General features: G+C 32.7%; 1 protein-coding gene across 1 annotated transcript in view; it reads left to right on the top strand.

The window, feature by feature from the left end:
* The window catches only part of LOC143228367 (QRFP-like peptide receptor), a 36,238-nt gene extending 23,304 nt beyond the window's left edge, over window positions 1–12,934 (top strand). The window contains exons 4-5 of the mRNA XM_076459635.1: window positions 649–870; window positions 12,758–12,934. Of these exons, the coding sequence (XP_076315750.1) occupies window positions 649–870; window positions 12,758–12,934 (399 nt within the window). The remainder of the gene's footprint in view (window positions 1–648; window positions 871–12,757) is intronic.
* Window positions 12,935–14,575: the final 1,641 nt, after the last annotated feature.

The following is a 14,575-nucleotide window of genomic DNA, read 5'->3' as shown; positions in this document are numbered from 1 at the left end:
TAGACTTAGTTAGGATTATTCGCCTGAATAACGAAGTATTTCTTGAAATACTTAGTCATTTAAACTGCTCTGTGAAATTAGCCTCTCGGATAAATATGCAAACAGATGTCTCCCTCAGTAATGAAATTTTAACAGTAACTAAGAGAGAAAATATGCTTTATTCTAATGTTGAATATCTGACGTAAATCATTTTTATTATAACATATTTGTAGTAATATTACCTTCACACTTACTTTCAGCTGGTCTTTTTCATACCAAAGCTATGATAAAATAAAATACGTTAAAATGAGAAAGACCAAATGCTTTTTTGATACAGAATTAGTAGGTAATGGTTTTGAAATTATATACAAAAAATAATATTGATGGCGTATTTTTCATAGTGGAAGCATTGAAGTTAGTTGCTAGAAATCTAATATTACTTCTTGTTACTGTATGAACAATAATGTCGTATAAAAAGATGTTTTCTATTTCAGTTGAGGTAGATAAAAAAAAACAAAAACAACTTAATTACGTTCTAGTTTTAGCCAGACAATACACTTAGTCTTATTGACTGAAAGTTTCTGAATTTGGTGATCAACACACATACATCGAAGCGAAAACTTCTCATTTCAATGAAGGTTTATGAACACAGCAGTCTATATTTTTCAGGTTATCAAGATGTTGGCTGTTGTTGTCCTGCTTTTTGCTGTTTGCTGGCTTCCGATTCATATTTTCAACATGTTAATATATTTCAAGGAAGACTTCACTGTTGTTAGCAGCCAGGGAGAATACTTAGCTTTTGTTGTTTCCTTCTTTTGTTGCCATTGGTTTTCCATGGCCAACAGCTTCGTGAATCCGATCATTTACTGTTTCATGAGTGAGAATTTCAAGGTAACAAAATATACATTTTTTTACTAGTAGTCTAAACAACCAGCTGTTTCTTGTAGAGGTGAGAAATCTGATATTAGGTTTTACTTGCTAGTATTTAGTATAAAGACAATAATAAGATATAATATTCACTTACAGTAGTTAAAGTATGTGTACATACCTAGCATCACTTTTGAGAATATTTACTATATTAAGTTAAAGTATAAAATAAGTTTTATAAAATTACCATGAGCAAGTCAATATATACCCTCAGTAGTGCTTTGTTTAATCCAGTCTTATAGTTTACACATTCAGTCACTTTAACTTCTTTTATTGTTCTTTCGTAATTGACTAATCAAGGGTTGCATATTATCTTTTTATATGTATGTACTAGTAAAAGTTCCCAGCTTCGTTCTATTTGAATATGCTAGTGTATGTATTCTGAACCAATTTTAGCAAAAACATATAACCAAATACTTTTGTTGCTAAGCAACATGACATAAAAACCACTGTTTGAACGCATTTATATCACAACGCACTGACTTTTCTATATATTAAAATTTATTATATAAGAAACCACTTCTTTTTTACACGCGTGCACTAACCCATATGCTTGTCTATCTGTATTTCTATTAGTAATGTAAGAAAACGCTGATCTTCTATGTGTTTTTCTGTTGATTTGCCTCATTATGAGTAATATCCAGGTGCACATTCTCAAGGTCCACTTAAAATGGGTTCAAAATTTCAGGTTTATAGGGTCTTTCCTCTTAGGTCTAGGGCAATCACATTTACTTTTCTATAGTGGTTTGTTGATAGCTTGCCTCATAATAAGATGCGCACATGCACATGGAATAATGATACTCACTTGCACATCCTCATGGTTCACTTAGTAGATGTGCAAAATTTAAGGTTTCTAGATTCGTTCTTCTTAGTTACGGCGGTCACACATTCGTTTCTACGTGTGTTTTAGCTTACTTCACAAAATATGCACTCGCGCACGTAGATGAATGAGTAATGATACCCAACTTCACACCCTCAGGGCCAACTTAGCTTGTGTGCAAAGTTTTAGAGTTCTACGTTCTTTTCTTTAGGATTTATAACACACAAATATGACCATCAGACACACCCATTTATATATGTAACTACATTCGACTCTATGTTTTCCAAATTGTTATTTATTATTATACCGGTTTCAAAGCACAGGGTACTCTGCAGTATAAGATCTATAAAATGCAGAAAATATCTCAACACGTTTTGAAAAGTAAAAATATTGAAGTCTAAAGATCTATAGTTTAAACAAAAATTAACTATACAAGTTTGTTTAAAACGAATCCTTAAATGAAAATCAACAATAAAATATTTTGACGTTAACGACAAAATTGCAATAGACTACACAAAATACACATATTACAGATATTAATGTTATTTAAAAAGCTTTATTTAGTTTATCCTAAATGACATTAATCCTTCATGTACGAGCAAAAATTCCAGGCTCACTATCAGTAGCCCTCTCCTTCCAGAGGCTTAGCGGTGAATCTACGGACTTGTAACATAAACAATCGGGATTCAATACTTGTGGGGGTACATTACAAATTGTAAATTGTGTAGTTTTCTGCTTTACAATAAATAAACTATTTTATTAGCAACTCACTTCTTAACGACTTTCCGTTCAAATTCTGTCCTGGTAGGGGAGCTGTATGTTTATGGGCTTACAACTATAAAATTAATCGTTCGAATCTTTACTACAGACACAACAGATAGCCCATTATGGCTTTATGAAAACCACAAACATTCCAATTCAGGGAAGTGTTTTTAAATTAGTCGTTTCTTCTTTTCATTAAAATTCCGAGAAAAGAAAATCTTAAAAGAGGGTCATTCAATCCGTTAAATTAATTGGAATTACAGAAATAAAAATGTGTACTTAATTAGGAGAAAAAATGTTTCGAATTTGTAATATGATACCTACATCTATTAACTCTTAGACTCAGGTTAGTAGTTTTTCAACACGCAATTCTTCGAGTGGAACTTTTAAAAGAGAAATTGCATTTTGGGAATTACAATTAAAAGAATTTCTCGACATCAATAATTTCTGTACTTCTGATCCATGGCCAGGTGATTAGAGCGCTCGACTCGCAATATGAGGGTCGCGGGTTTGAATCTTTGCTACACCAAACATGCTCGCCCTTTCAGCCGTGGGAGAGTTGTAATGTTACATTCAAGCCCACTATTCGTTGGTAAAAGAGTAGCCCATGAGTTAGTGGTGAGTAGTGGTGACTAGATGCCTCCGCTCTAGTGTTAAACTGCAAATTAGGAATGTGTAACGCAGGTAATTCTCGTGTAGCTTTAAACAGAAATAAAGCGTTTTACTTTCATGGAAACATATTACTAGCATGTAAGCCATTTATTTAACTGAATCATTAGACACAGTGAGAAGCAGTTAGTAATTGAATTAGTGAGCCATTTTAATCTAAAATAATGCGAAGTAGTTTCATATTTTTAGGTACCTGAATTACAAAATATTTACTGCCTTTGATATATATACCTTCATATCTAAGTACTTTCAAAACAATATACAATAAATTACTCAGCGGTTCAGTAATTTTATTACTGCTTTCCACAGTAAGTGGGAGATTAACATATCTAACTGGTTTGGGGGGGGACTAACATATCTAACTGGTTGGGCAACTAAAGATATTCTGATCTTTTGCTCTCTAAAATATTCTTTCAAATTTTACTGTTGTACAACTTGGATAAAATATGTAGTTTTCCCAATCTATTATCACTCTAATTTAACATGTAAAGGTGTTTTATAAAAGGAAAACTATTAAATATATATATATATATATGTTGGAGTAGAAAACAGTTTTGTGCCATTTTATAAATACAACTCCTGTTTCTTCTTTCACAGGTGTTCACAGCATTATTTTTCACAACAACGAACAAATAACAGAATAAGCAATTGTAGAAATACTTGAAAGTTTTTTTTGAAATTATTCTGTTTTGTTCAACTGCTATATCGTTAAAACATCGTTAGTTTTTCTATGACTGAACCTAAAAACTCGAAAATAGGCCTTTAGCCATTCTATAAGATTAAAAACAAGGATGCATTTTTTAAAGTGGAGTTAAACTCATAATTACAGAAACGAGAGAAACTAAAATCATAAATATAGAAGGCTGGACTAGTAGATAGTCAATTTGAATAGGAAATCAAATATGATGGACATGTGATAAACTGTATAGGGTTGTATAACGATGACTTACGACGCTACAAGCTACTGGATACAGCGCCTTTTATTTCTAGGTTATCTTAAATACTCGCGGCACTTGAAATTCTTCAAGACAAGATACGAGTAAATTAATCTATGAGACCTTAGAGGCGTGATCAAATACATCAGTCGAAAGGATTTAACTTCTGAATATAAAACTCTAATTAGATCCAACATCAGGTAAGTTTGTTTGTTTCTTTGAATTTCGCACAAAGCTACTCGAGGGTTATCTGTGCAAGCCATCCCTAATTTAGCAGTGTAAGACTAGAGAGAAGGCAGCTAGTCATCACCACCCACCGCCAACTCTTGGGCTCCTCTTTTACCAACTAAGAGTGGGATGACAATCGTATTATAACGCTCCCACGGGTAAAAGGGCGAGAATGTTTGGTGCGATAGGAATTCGAACCCGCGACCCTCAGATTATGAGTCGAACGCCTTAACCCACCTGGGCATGACAGGCCGATTTTTCTTTTCATCGGAGCCTCTCGAGTTGATAAATTCTGTATGTTGCATATCTGAAAACTAACTTGTGCGATATGCAGTATCAAGAAATATGTATGTAAGTGTAAATGATTTTTCTTTCAAGTATTTTCTAAAGGGCACAGTGTAAAAAGGATTTATAGTAGTGGTAAATTTATGCGTGCATAAAAAGCGTAATTGATGTTATAGCGACACTTAAAATGTTAAGATAATAAACAATGGAAAAAGCCTCGTGATTTCTACGATTTTTATTAAACTCTTATCAGCGTAGCACGTAAAGGTCTTCAGCTAAAACGCTAGTACCCGTAATATTAGAAGAAATATTGATTTTCACATTAATCATGAGTTTATTTATTTTTTTCTTATATTTACACACACGAACATCTTATTATAATATTCACTTTTCATTTCTGGCTAACATTATCCGTCCTCCATTAAATAGGTGATTTCATTACGAACAAATGTAAACATTTCTGATTAGATAGTCTTCTATAAATAATAAGTCGTTTTTCCCTCTACCTTAAATAATCATTTCTGGTCAAACCGCGCTGTGTTTGTTTTGCTTACGCGAACAATAAATCAGAAAACTAAACGAAGCAGAAGCCATTTGCTTTCATGTAATACTTTAAAAAAGCACAATAAGTAACCTTGTTGACTAGCTGCAGTGATAACACAGTCCTGTTAACGTCTGGGCGGCATGATGAAAGGTGGAAATAAAGCTTTCGTACTTGTATGTAACATTGCACGTGAACGCTTAAGGATAGATTTGGTAATTGATTTCAGGGGACTGTTTGTTTATACTTAATAACTAAGCTATACTACGGGATATATGTGCTCTTCCCACCACAGTTATCGAAACTCGGTACTAACGTTTCAATTCCGCAGACATACTGTGGTGTCACGAGAAATCCATGCAGTGTTTTCAGCTATTAGGATCAGTTAGTAAAACACCTGTTCTTATTAATTCCTTATAGCTCAAACAGCCTAAATTTTGCAAAATGAGTTCTGATTAATGATATCCGTGCTATGGCTGTCAGTGTGCTGCGTTTATTATTTTATTAAATAGCTTTTTTTTTTTACAAACATTTCCAGAGAAATAATAAACTAAAACCAATAAATACTGTTAACGTATTGTTCTCTGCTTAATCATGGTCGAATTTACATCAATACTTGTGTATAAATGTAGTTGTTTATTAGCGCTGAAAATGAGATTAATTTCTGAAATTGATGTTTACTGGCTGTAAAATATAATGGTTTATATATACATATACTACTTAATTTGTAATTGGTAAATTATACTTAAAACATAATATACTGCACGATTGTACTACTATTTTAACGGTTAGTACACAATTCGATTAGCAGTCATTCATAATAATATGACAAGAGATCTTTACACGCTATAAGGTTTATTACCATTTTATCTGTTCAGAGTTTGCTCAGTGCATAGTGGAGTATTTTACACGCTTCATAAATAAACAACCTTAAGCTCCAAAGCAAAATCTTTAATTATTTATTGTTCAAACTTTCCGTTTAATTACTTACTGGCTTTTGGCGTTTCAAACCCTAACATTAAATGCTTAGTGTTGCATATCAAATAAGTTGGTTGGTTGTTTAGTGTCTATTGATGCAGATATCCCAGTTGCTTTGTGCCAATTCACCCTTGACATTGGTCAGTGTCATTGGTGAACACATGTTTAAAATAGTGCCATCGATCGCAAGGTAAAAATAATAACGAAGTGTTTTCTGGAAACAGATATGCTGCTGAGAAAATAAATTAAAATACTATTTGTGCACATCCCTAATTTGAAATATTTATGAGAAATGTGTGAAAATCATCTTACAATCTGTGTAATTTTTGTTATTGTTATTGTACCTAATTGTTGTGTCCATCTCGACATCTTAGTATTACTAAATCATTTAAACCATTATTATTGCCACAATAATACTTAAAAAAAGGTGCAAGTTATCAAAAATTGCATAATCTTCAGCTTCGTAATGGTGTAAAATTTCTAAGTCTCTGAGACAATTAAGTTAACATCTTAGTACTTATCTTGATATCACTTACATCATACCCACGCAGATAGCTCTCGTGTAGCTTTGCACAAAATTCAAAACACTTAAAATCAAGCTGATTCATTAATTCATTTATAGCTGAGCCTCGTGAGCATTTGTAACTTTTGATAAAAGTATAAAATACAATCGTTACAAAACATAATTAAACGTTTTTCATCTGCATTTAAAGGCGATATTTCTGTTAGGTAATTTACCTGTGTTAATTGTATTTTTATCACCGTAAGTGAACTGGGCGTGGTTACCTTGACGTGATTGTAGCTGCAGAGATCATGACTCTCCTACTTACTACTACTGACGTAGAACGTGCGTCGCTTTATGAAGTTATTGTTGCATTGTGAGATAGATAATAAAATTCCACTAGTCAGTTAGAGAATAAACAATTCTTAAGTTTACTTTTCAACTTTTATGTATACCCACGTAGATGGTATTCTACACCCATCAAATTAACAGTACACAGAAAAAATATATATTATATGTACGTATATATATATACATACATATATAACTTTCCTTCATCGAATGAGTTTTTTAAAGGTTTTTACTTTATGTTCACAAACACATTGTAATTACCCTTTGGGGACCTTCGTTCAGAGCAGTTTGAAATTAGTATTCTTATGTATTTGTGGTACATTTTGTCGGAAATGAAAAGAAACATTATTCTTTTTTTATGGAATTTGTACGTAGAAAAAAAAAACTATCAAACTGGTAATGTTACCGTAACTGTTTCGTCCACCACGCCTACTTAAGGAATTCATTATTGTTCTATGTACATCATAAAAACAAAGTGCAATGCCACAAACAAAACCTTCTTTAAAAACATGCTAACAGCGATGTGGAAAGTATAGCTATAAATAATTGTAAAATAGTCAGATTCCTCTTTGAGTGCTTGTATTACTATAGTTTCTTAAACGCTTCACTTAGTTTATTTACGTGATGAAATTAGCATTAGATTTGGCTGTTACATGTACTTTAAGTATATATTCTTTAGCTTAAGTACAAGCAGAATTATATTTTTAAAAATTTTCTTACACTCCATAATGTGCTTTATGGTCTAAGACGCCTCATATATTGTGATGTGACGTAAAAATATTTATGTACAAAATTATCTGATATGTTATTTAATATTGATGGGTGTGAAATGAAAACAAAAACAAATTATTAGACTTTGTTCCAAATATTCAATTAATAAATTTTCGTCATCTACAATGTTCGTTCGGTCTCTACTGAAATAATTCTTTAAAGCGAGGTAACCATTTACACATGGCTTTGGTTTGTTTTTGAATTTCGAGCAAAGTTACACCAAGTCTACCTGCCAATTGAGTAATATAAGACAAGAGGGTAGACAGCTAGCCATCACCATCATCCCCCGTCACCTCTTGGGTTGCTTTTTTACCAATAAATAATGGGTTTAGCCGTCACATAGTGCCCCGACTATTGAAAGGGCGAGCATGTTTGGTGTGACGGGTATACGATTCGAATGCCTTATCACCTGGCCAGATGGTTTTGGGGTAAATACAAAATAATTGTCAATAAGAAGGGATTTTATTAATTTGACGTTTGAAACCAATCCTAAAAACTTTATTAATTAGACGTTTGTAACTAACCCTGAATGATACCTCTTTGTCTCTTCTAGGCAAGAGCACTGCATAGCCCCAATAATTTACATTGGATTAACTGAGTGAATTTAACTCTTGGAATTTTTAAAATTATTTGTTCTGTGTTGCAATATATTTATTATTATATTTACTCGTATAATTTCAATTAATTAGTTCAGTTTCTTATGCTATGTTAGTTGCTATTATTTAAGATATCTCTATTACTTTAACTAATTATATTATATAATCTATCTGTGTGTGTGTTTTTCTCATAGCAAAGCCACATGGGCTATCTAGTGAGTCAACCGAGGAAAATTGAGCCCTGATTTTAGTGTTGTAAATCCGTAAACTTACCGATATACCAGTGTGGTACGACCAGATTATTCTCTCTGGATGCTGTGTTTATTTGTTACATGTATAAGATCGTCTACGTACCCATGCGTAAAAGATGAAAAATTAAATAAGAAATTATTTGTTATTTAGAATTACCTCTTGTCTGATCGAATAGTGGAGTTTGAATGTCATTTAAAATAATGTAGTGTTTAAATATATAATAGGTCTAATTCTAATGTATTATTGCAAGTATAACCTACTTGTACTGTTTTAATTCGCTTTGTTTCAGTGAAGTGCACTGTTTCTTGTTCAACTTAACTTTACGTATCGAAGCCCAGCCAGCCTCATGACCTTTAGTATTTGGATGATAACATCGGTGATAATGATCTGTATCAGATTTAGTATAACTAAAATTAGATTAACATTCTTCTGGTCAGAAACATGTATTGTATTTTAATGTATTTGGTGTTGTACTTGATACAGCTTGGATGTTTTATCTCTATTATTAACATTTATCTTCTGATGTTTATCATTAAGGTGATAGAAACTAAGTGATCAGAATTTAAAAGGTTTAACCCATTTTTAGTATTAGTTAGTTAGTTATCACCATTAGATTCCATCTAGGAACATAGGGCCGCAATCGCTTGCGGATTCTTCAACAAGTATTTAAGTGAGTAGGTTGTTAGCCCACTGCACCGAGCCGTCCCTAATTTAGCAGTGTAAGACTAGAGGGAAGGCAGCTAGTCATCACCACCCACCGCCAATTTTTGGGCTACTCCTTTACCAACGAATAGTGGGATTGACCGTCACATTATAACGCACCCCACGGCTGGGAGGGCGAGCATGTTTGGTGCGACGCGGGCGCGAACCCACGACTCTCGAATTACGAGTCGCACGCCTTACGCGCTTGACCATGCCAGACCATTTTTAAAATAGTCACTCCTAAAATCCTCAGTAAACTAGACTCACTATTTTCCCCCAAGTTTGTCGGAATGCTTATCTTCAAAATGGCTTCAATTTTTTTAAATTCCGATTTTATTATACTATTACCCACAACAAATGCTAACTTGATAAACGTTTTTTGGAGAGAAAACAACGTTTCGGCAAATGTATATCATATTTCAGTAAAATCATTATTTTTCGCCAAGTTGATATACATATATCAAAAACTAATCTTTTAAAATAGGGTGAAGAGAAGCGAGAAGCAAAAGTTTCTGAGTACTTGAGGTTCTCATTCACGCTAAAAATATTTTTTTTCAGAATTTCAGAGATTTTTTAAACCTAAACCCTTGTCACAATTTTGATATTATTTGAGCTTTTATGGAAATTAAATTTTGCTTAGATTTGATGTCTAAAGGCCGGGCTTCCTGAAGTTTGTCAAATCTCTAGGGTAAGACATCATTATTGCTCTCTAGAATCGATCATGGGAAGTGACAGTCGATTATCAAAAAAACAACAAGAAAAAATGTGAGGAGAAGAAACCAGTTCATCTGCTCCTCTACTGATATAAATCAATGCCCGCTGCAAACGACGTAACCCAAGACGTACCTTCAGTTGTTTCTGTTTTGCTGAATGTGCATGGTTAGGCTTTCCTTGCCCGGGTTACAGCAGATAAAGGCCAGTTACTTTGTTGTATTTGTTATATTACTTCCAGAAGAGCTGTGTCCTAGCTATTTTGATACTGGTGACTCGTTTCCTTTTAAACAACCTGCATCCTTTTGCCAGTTACACACTAGCTCAATATGGTTGTTGGGAGGGGCTCAGCTCGTAATCTGCAGATCGCGGGTTCAACTACCCATATACTCATTGTTTCAGCAGTGGGGGCACTTTAATGGGACTCAATCCAATTATTAATTGTTAAAATAATTGCCCAATAGCTTGTGGCGGGTAGTGTTCACTAGCCGTCTTCCATCTAGTCTATCACTGCTAAATTAGGGACAGCTAGTGCATATAATCCTCCAGTAGCGATCTATCCTCGAAATTCAAAACAAATCAAAGCTCAAAAAAAATGTCTAGAAATATGAGATACCTTTGCAACAACTTTAAGCAAAGGTTCTTACTCGTTCAGCAAAATTCAGTTAAATAACCAAAACCTGAAAACACAATGTTCTACTAGTGTTTTCTTGACAGGAATGATCACTTTAAATCTATCAGTATGTAAGAACTATATGGTGTGAATGTTCCAAAGTGTAACTAAACTTCATTTGATTTATTTTCGTATTTACTTAGTATTGAAATATTTTTGTATTTCTTACTGGAACATTCAGCGGGTGTTGTTGTTTAGCGTGAACGTATAAAATGGGCTATCTATGTTCCGTTCATCTCGTGGAATCTAATACCAAACCTTTGTGTTGTGCATCTTTTAAACTTATCGCAGATTCACGATGATGGAACTTTTATTGTTCACCGTTTGTCGCAAAGCTGTTAAGGCTACTTGCTGCGGTTCAGATTTCGAAATGTCGACCAGAAGGAAGAAAACTGGGCGGTATCACTCACTACCAACTATTGGTTACTCTTTAATAATGAATTGCGAGACTGGTTGTAACATTATATCGCCCACAAAAGAAAGGGCTATCATGTTGGATATAGGCTTTCCATTAATCGAATAGTTGGGTTTGATTTAACGGTCAGCGTTATATAATACATCCACAGCTTCAAAATGTAAGTGTGCGATGATTTTGGTTAAAAATAAAAAGACTGATCTGCATTCGATCCAGCTGGTCTGACTTGAAAGTAACAGTGTACTAGAGTGTTTATTAGTCAATTGTGATACTGTTCAATATTTGACAGCTATAGATTTATAAAACGAAAACAGTTGTTAGATAATAACTCAGTGGTAATTTTGTGTTAAATATTTGATAATTTTTATGTACACGAAAATAAATCAGAGTAAACACGTAGCGTTTTTTCTTACTATGTGAATGAAAAGCTGTATTTATTAAATAATCAAATGCTAGCATGATAACCAAATTTACAACTCTGTTTTCAATCAATAAACATATTAAATATTTTATTTCACTAATTTAGGGTTTCATATTTCTAACAATTGTCGTCTATATTTTGTATTTAAGTGATAAGATATAAAATTCAGCAGAGCATTTTTAAAGTAGAAAATAGTACCATTGATTATTTAGCTAATCAGCATTAACGTCGACTGACATATGCTGCTGTAAGCCTTCACATTATCTAATCCCAATTTTGAAGCAGTGGAATGACGCGCGTCTCATATTAGAATTAATAATACGAGGACCAATTGTTATATTCACAATATTTATTTATCACAACCTCGATCGAGGTTTTCTGGTAGCATTATCTACTTTCATCACAGAAATATACTAAACCCTCAATGTAACTCAGTTATTGTCACTAAAAGCAAAAACATATCCATAAAATTTGACTTCATCCTTTGGGAGTTACGTTACCAGTGGTCTATCTAGTCTTTCTTTACATACAGAACGTTCTGTAACTTATGTTTAGAAAAATCGATGTTACATTGAGACAAGAAAATTGAAATATTACATTTACAACAGAACTATTCGAAACTTTTTTTTATTTTATAAATGAAGTTAAACTATTCTTTATGTGAGCTTTCAAATATTACTTTTCCATCCTGCTTTCAGCTTGCTTGTTTTTAATGCAAGACAACTTTGGACTATATGTTGTGTTCATTACGCGAAATCGAACCTCGTATTTTAGCATTATAAGTCAGTTTTCTTACTGCTTTTCCGTTAGAGGACCTTGTTTATTGGATAGCAGCTATTTTCCTTAGGATGCAAAAATATCAAGTGAAAATGATTTTAACTATACATAACTGTCCTCCCACTGTTCAAGTATGATGATCAAGTAATTAGATATATTAAAGCTCTTACATGATATCTATATATGTGTGTGTATATGATCATATTTCATAGTACTTTGAAGACAAATGTCATAAATAATATAGTTTAAAGTATAAGTGTATTTGTAAAAGTGACTCAGCAATAAAAGCTGTGTAACAAGAGCATCATCACCCAAGGTACTTGTTTTGTGAATAAATTATTTTAAACTACGAGTAGTTCAGTGCAATTGTAAAATAGCTTTTCAATTTAAATTATAATGTCTTAGTTAGATATTCAAAGTCAAACGCTGTTAACACTTGACTATTGCTGTTTCTTATCTTAGGCTGATTTGAAACAAATCTGTTTTATCTGTTATACGTGGAGAACAAAAACAGTCACGAGACTGAACGTCCACTTCACTCGAAGCCGTCATACCAGTTCCTTCCGCACAACAACTGACGTCCTCGTAACAGCTAATAACTGCAACAGGGTGAATGTTCCTCCCCCCTCCTCTGATTAAGATGAAGTCATTTTCCTGTTCCTTGTCTGAAAAAAATCTTCTAATTTCCTCGAAGAAGCTTCTTGAACTTGATTTGATTCTTTCTTCTCAGGCGTTTAAACTCACTGTCAAATGTTTTATTTGATGATCGTTCGAACGTGTATTATATTTGAAATGTATTTCTCAATAGGTAAATTTTACGAGTTTAGTGAATATAGGAAATTATACAACCCCATTTTTTACTGTACTTACTTTGTAAAATTCCTTGTCTTATTCTGTATTGAAAACTGATTTTATTTGGAAAAATTGATTATAATATTAATGTTAATAATCACCGCACTACAAAAATAAATAATGTGATTTAAACTAATTGTGACAATGTTCAGTACATTGTTATATTCAATGTTGAAACGTACAGCGTTATTCCTATAATGATTTGCTATAAAATACTACACAATTTTAAGAATGTAGCTATATACTGAAAATACATTATAGAGATATTTTGTTAAAATCATCAACACTATTTTATATGTATTGATGATATAAGACAAATAGTAAAGCGAACGATGAGTTGAAGTTAACAAATTATTTTTAGCATTAGTTTAATTTATAAGAAAAAATACTTCGTTAAAATATCTGTGTTTTAGCAAATGAAAGATACGTGTGGTAAATATGTTTGAATATTCATGTGTACTACATATAGTTACTTACGGAATAATATATTGGTTTACGTGTGTCTTTCGTAAAAATATGTGACCATGTCAAATTCGAAGAGTCAATAGTACATAATAAAGTCTAGGAATTTTGCGCCAATAGTTCATGGCTGCGTAAAGAACTTTTGTGCCAGTAATATGCGAAGTGATCTGTCCGAAGTGTCAGTAAGTTACAGTGCCATTTGGACCTTTTTAACAATAGACGTTATGGAGTTAATTTTTTCACTTCGAATCTTAGGATCTCTAGAGTGTATCTCATCAATATTCAATGTCAAATGTCACATATTCATGGACTACTATTTATAGAATTTATAGTTTTCAATGATCATTGCAGAAGATGTACTATCGTGTATTTTAAGTTAGATATAAAACAGGGTTTTATAATGTAACGAATAAGAGGCGAAGTAATCTCAGTTCACTTCATTATCAGCTTAGAGATTCACATCAGCTACTGTAGAAAACAGACACCGTGTACGTGCAGGATGGATATTCTGTTGTTATATTCGGATTAGTCATTACGTGTAAAACCAAAACTATTGTTTTCGTGCTGGTATGCATAGATTTCAACCCTTATAAAACATTTGATGGTTGAGATATATTAAGCTCTTGGTATATAAACCTTAACCACGTATTGGACCCACTGTTGCTCTTTTATGGAAACAACTAATTATTAAAGTTTAATATCATATGGTGTTGAAAAAATAGATATCAAAATACAGCACTATTCTTTTAACGTTGTGATGCTCTCGTCCTAAAGTTTTAACATGCATGGAATAAAATGTACAATTTTATTACCAGGAACTTGTGACCACATGCGCATAAATATTTCTAAAGCTTAACTATGTTATAATAATATATTAGTTGGATGAAGCAAGAATTTTGTGATGCACCATTCTCATTTTATATATTATCCACATATCATTTCTTTTGTTCGTCAATCAAATAGTGT

Source organism: Tachypleus tridentatus, chromosome 10 (genome assembly GCF_004210375.1).
Source record: "Tachypleus tridentatus isolate NWPU-2018 chromosome 10, ASM421037v1, whole genome shotgun sequence".
NCBI classification, from domain to species: domain Eukaryota; kingdom Metazoa; phylum Arthropoda; class Merostomata; order Xiphosura; family Limulidae; genus Tachypleus; species Tachypleus tridentatus.
Note: the sequence above shows the minus strand (reverse complement) of the source record. Positions and strands in the feature narration are given on the sequence as shown.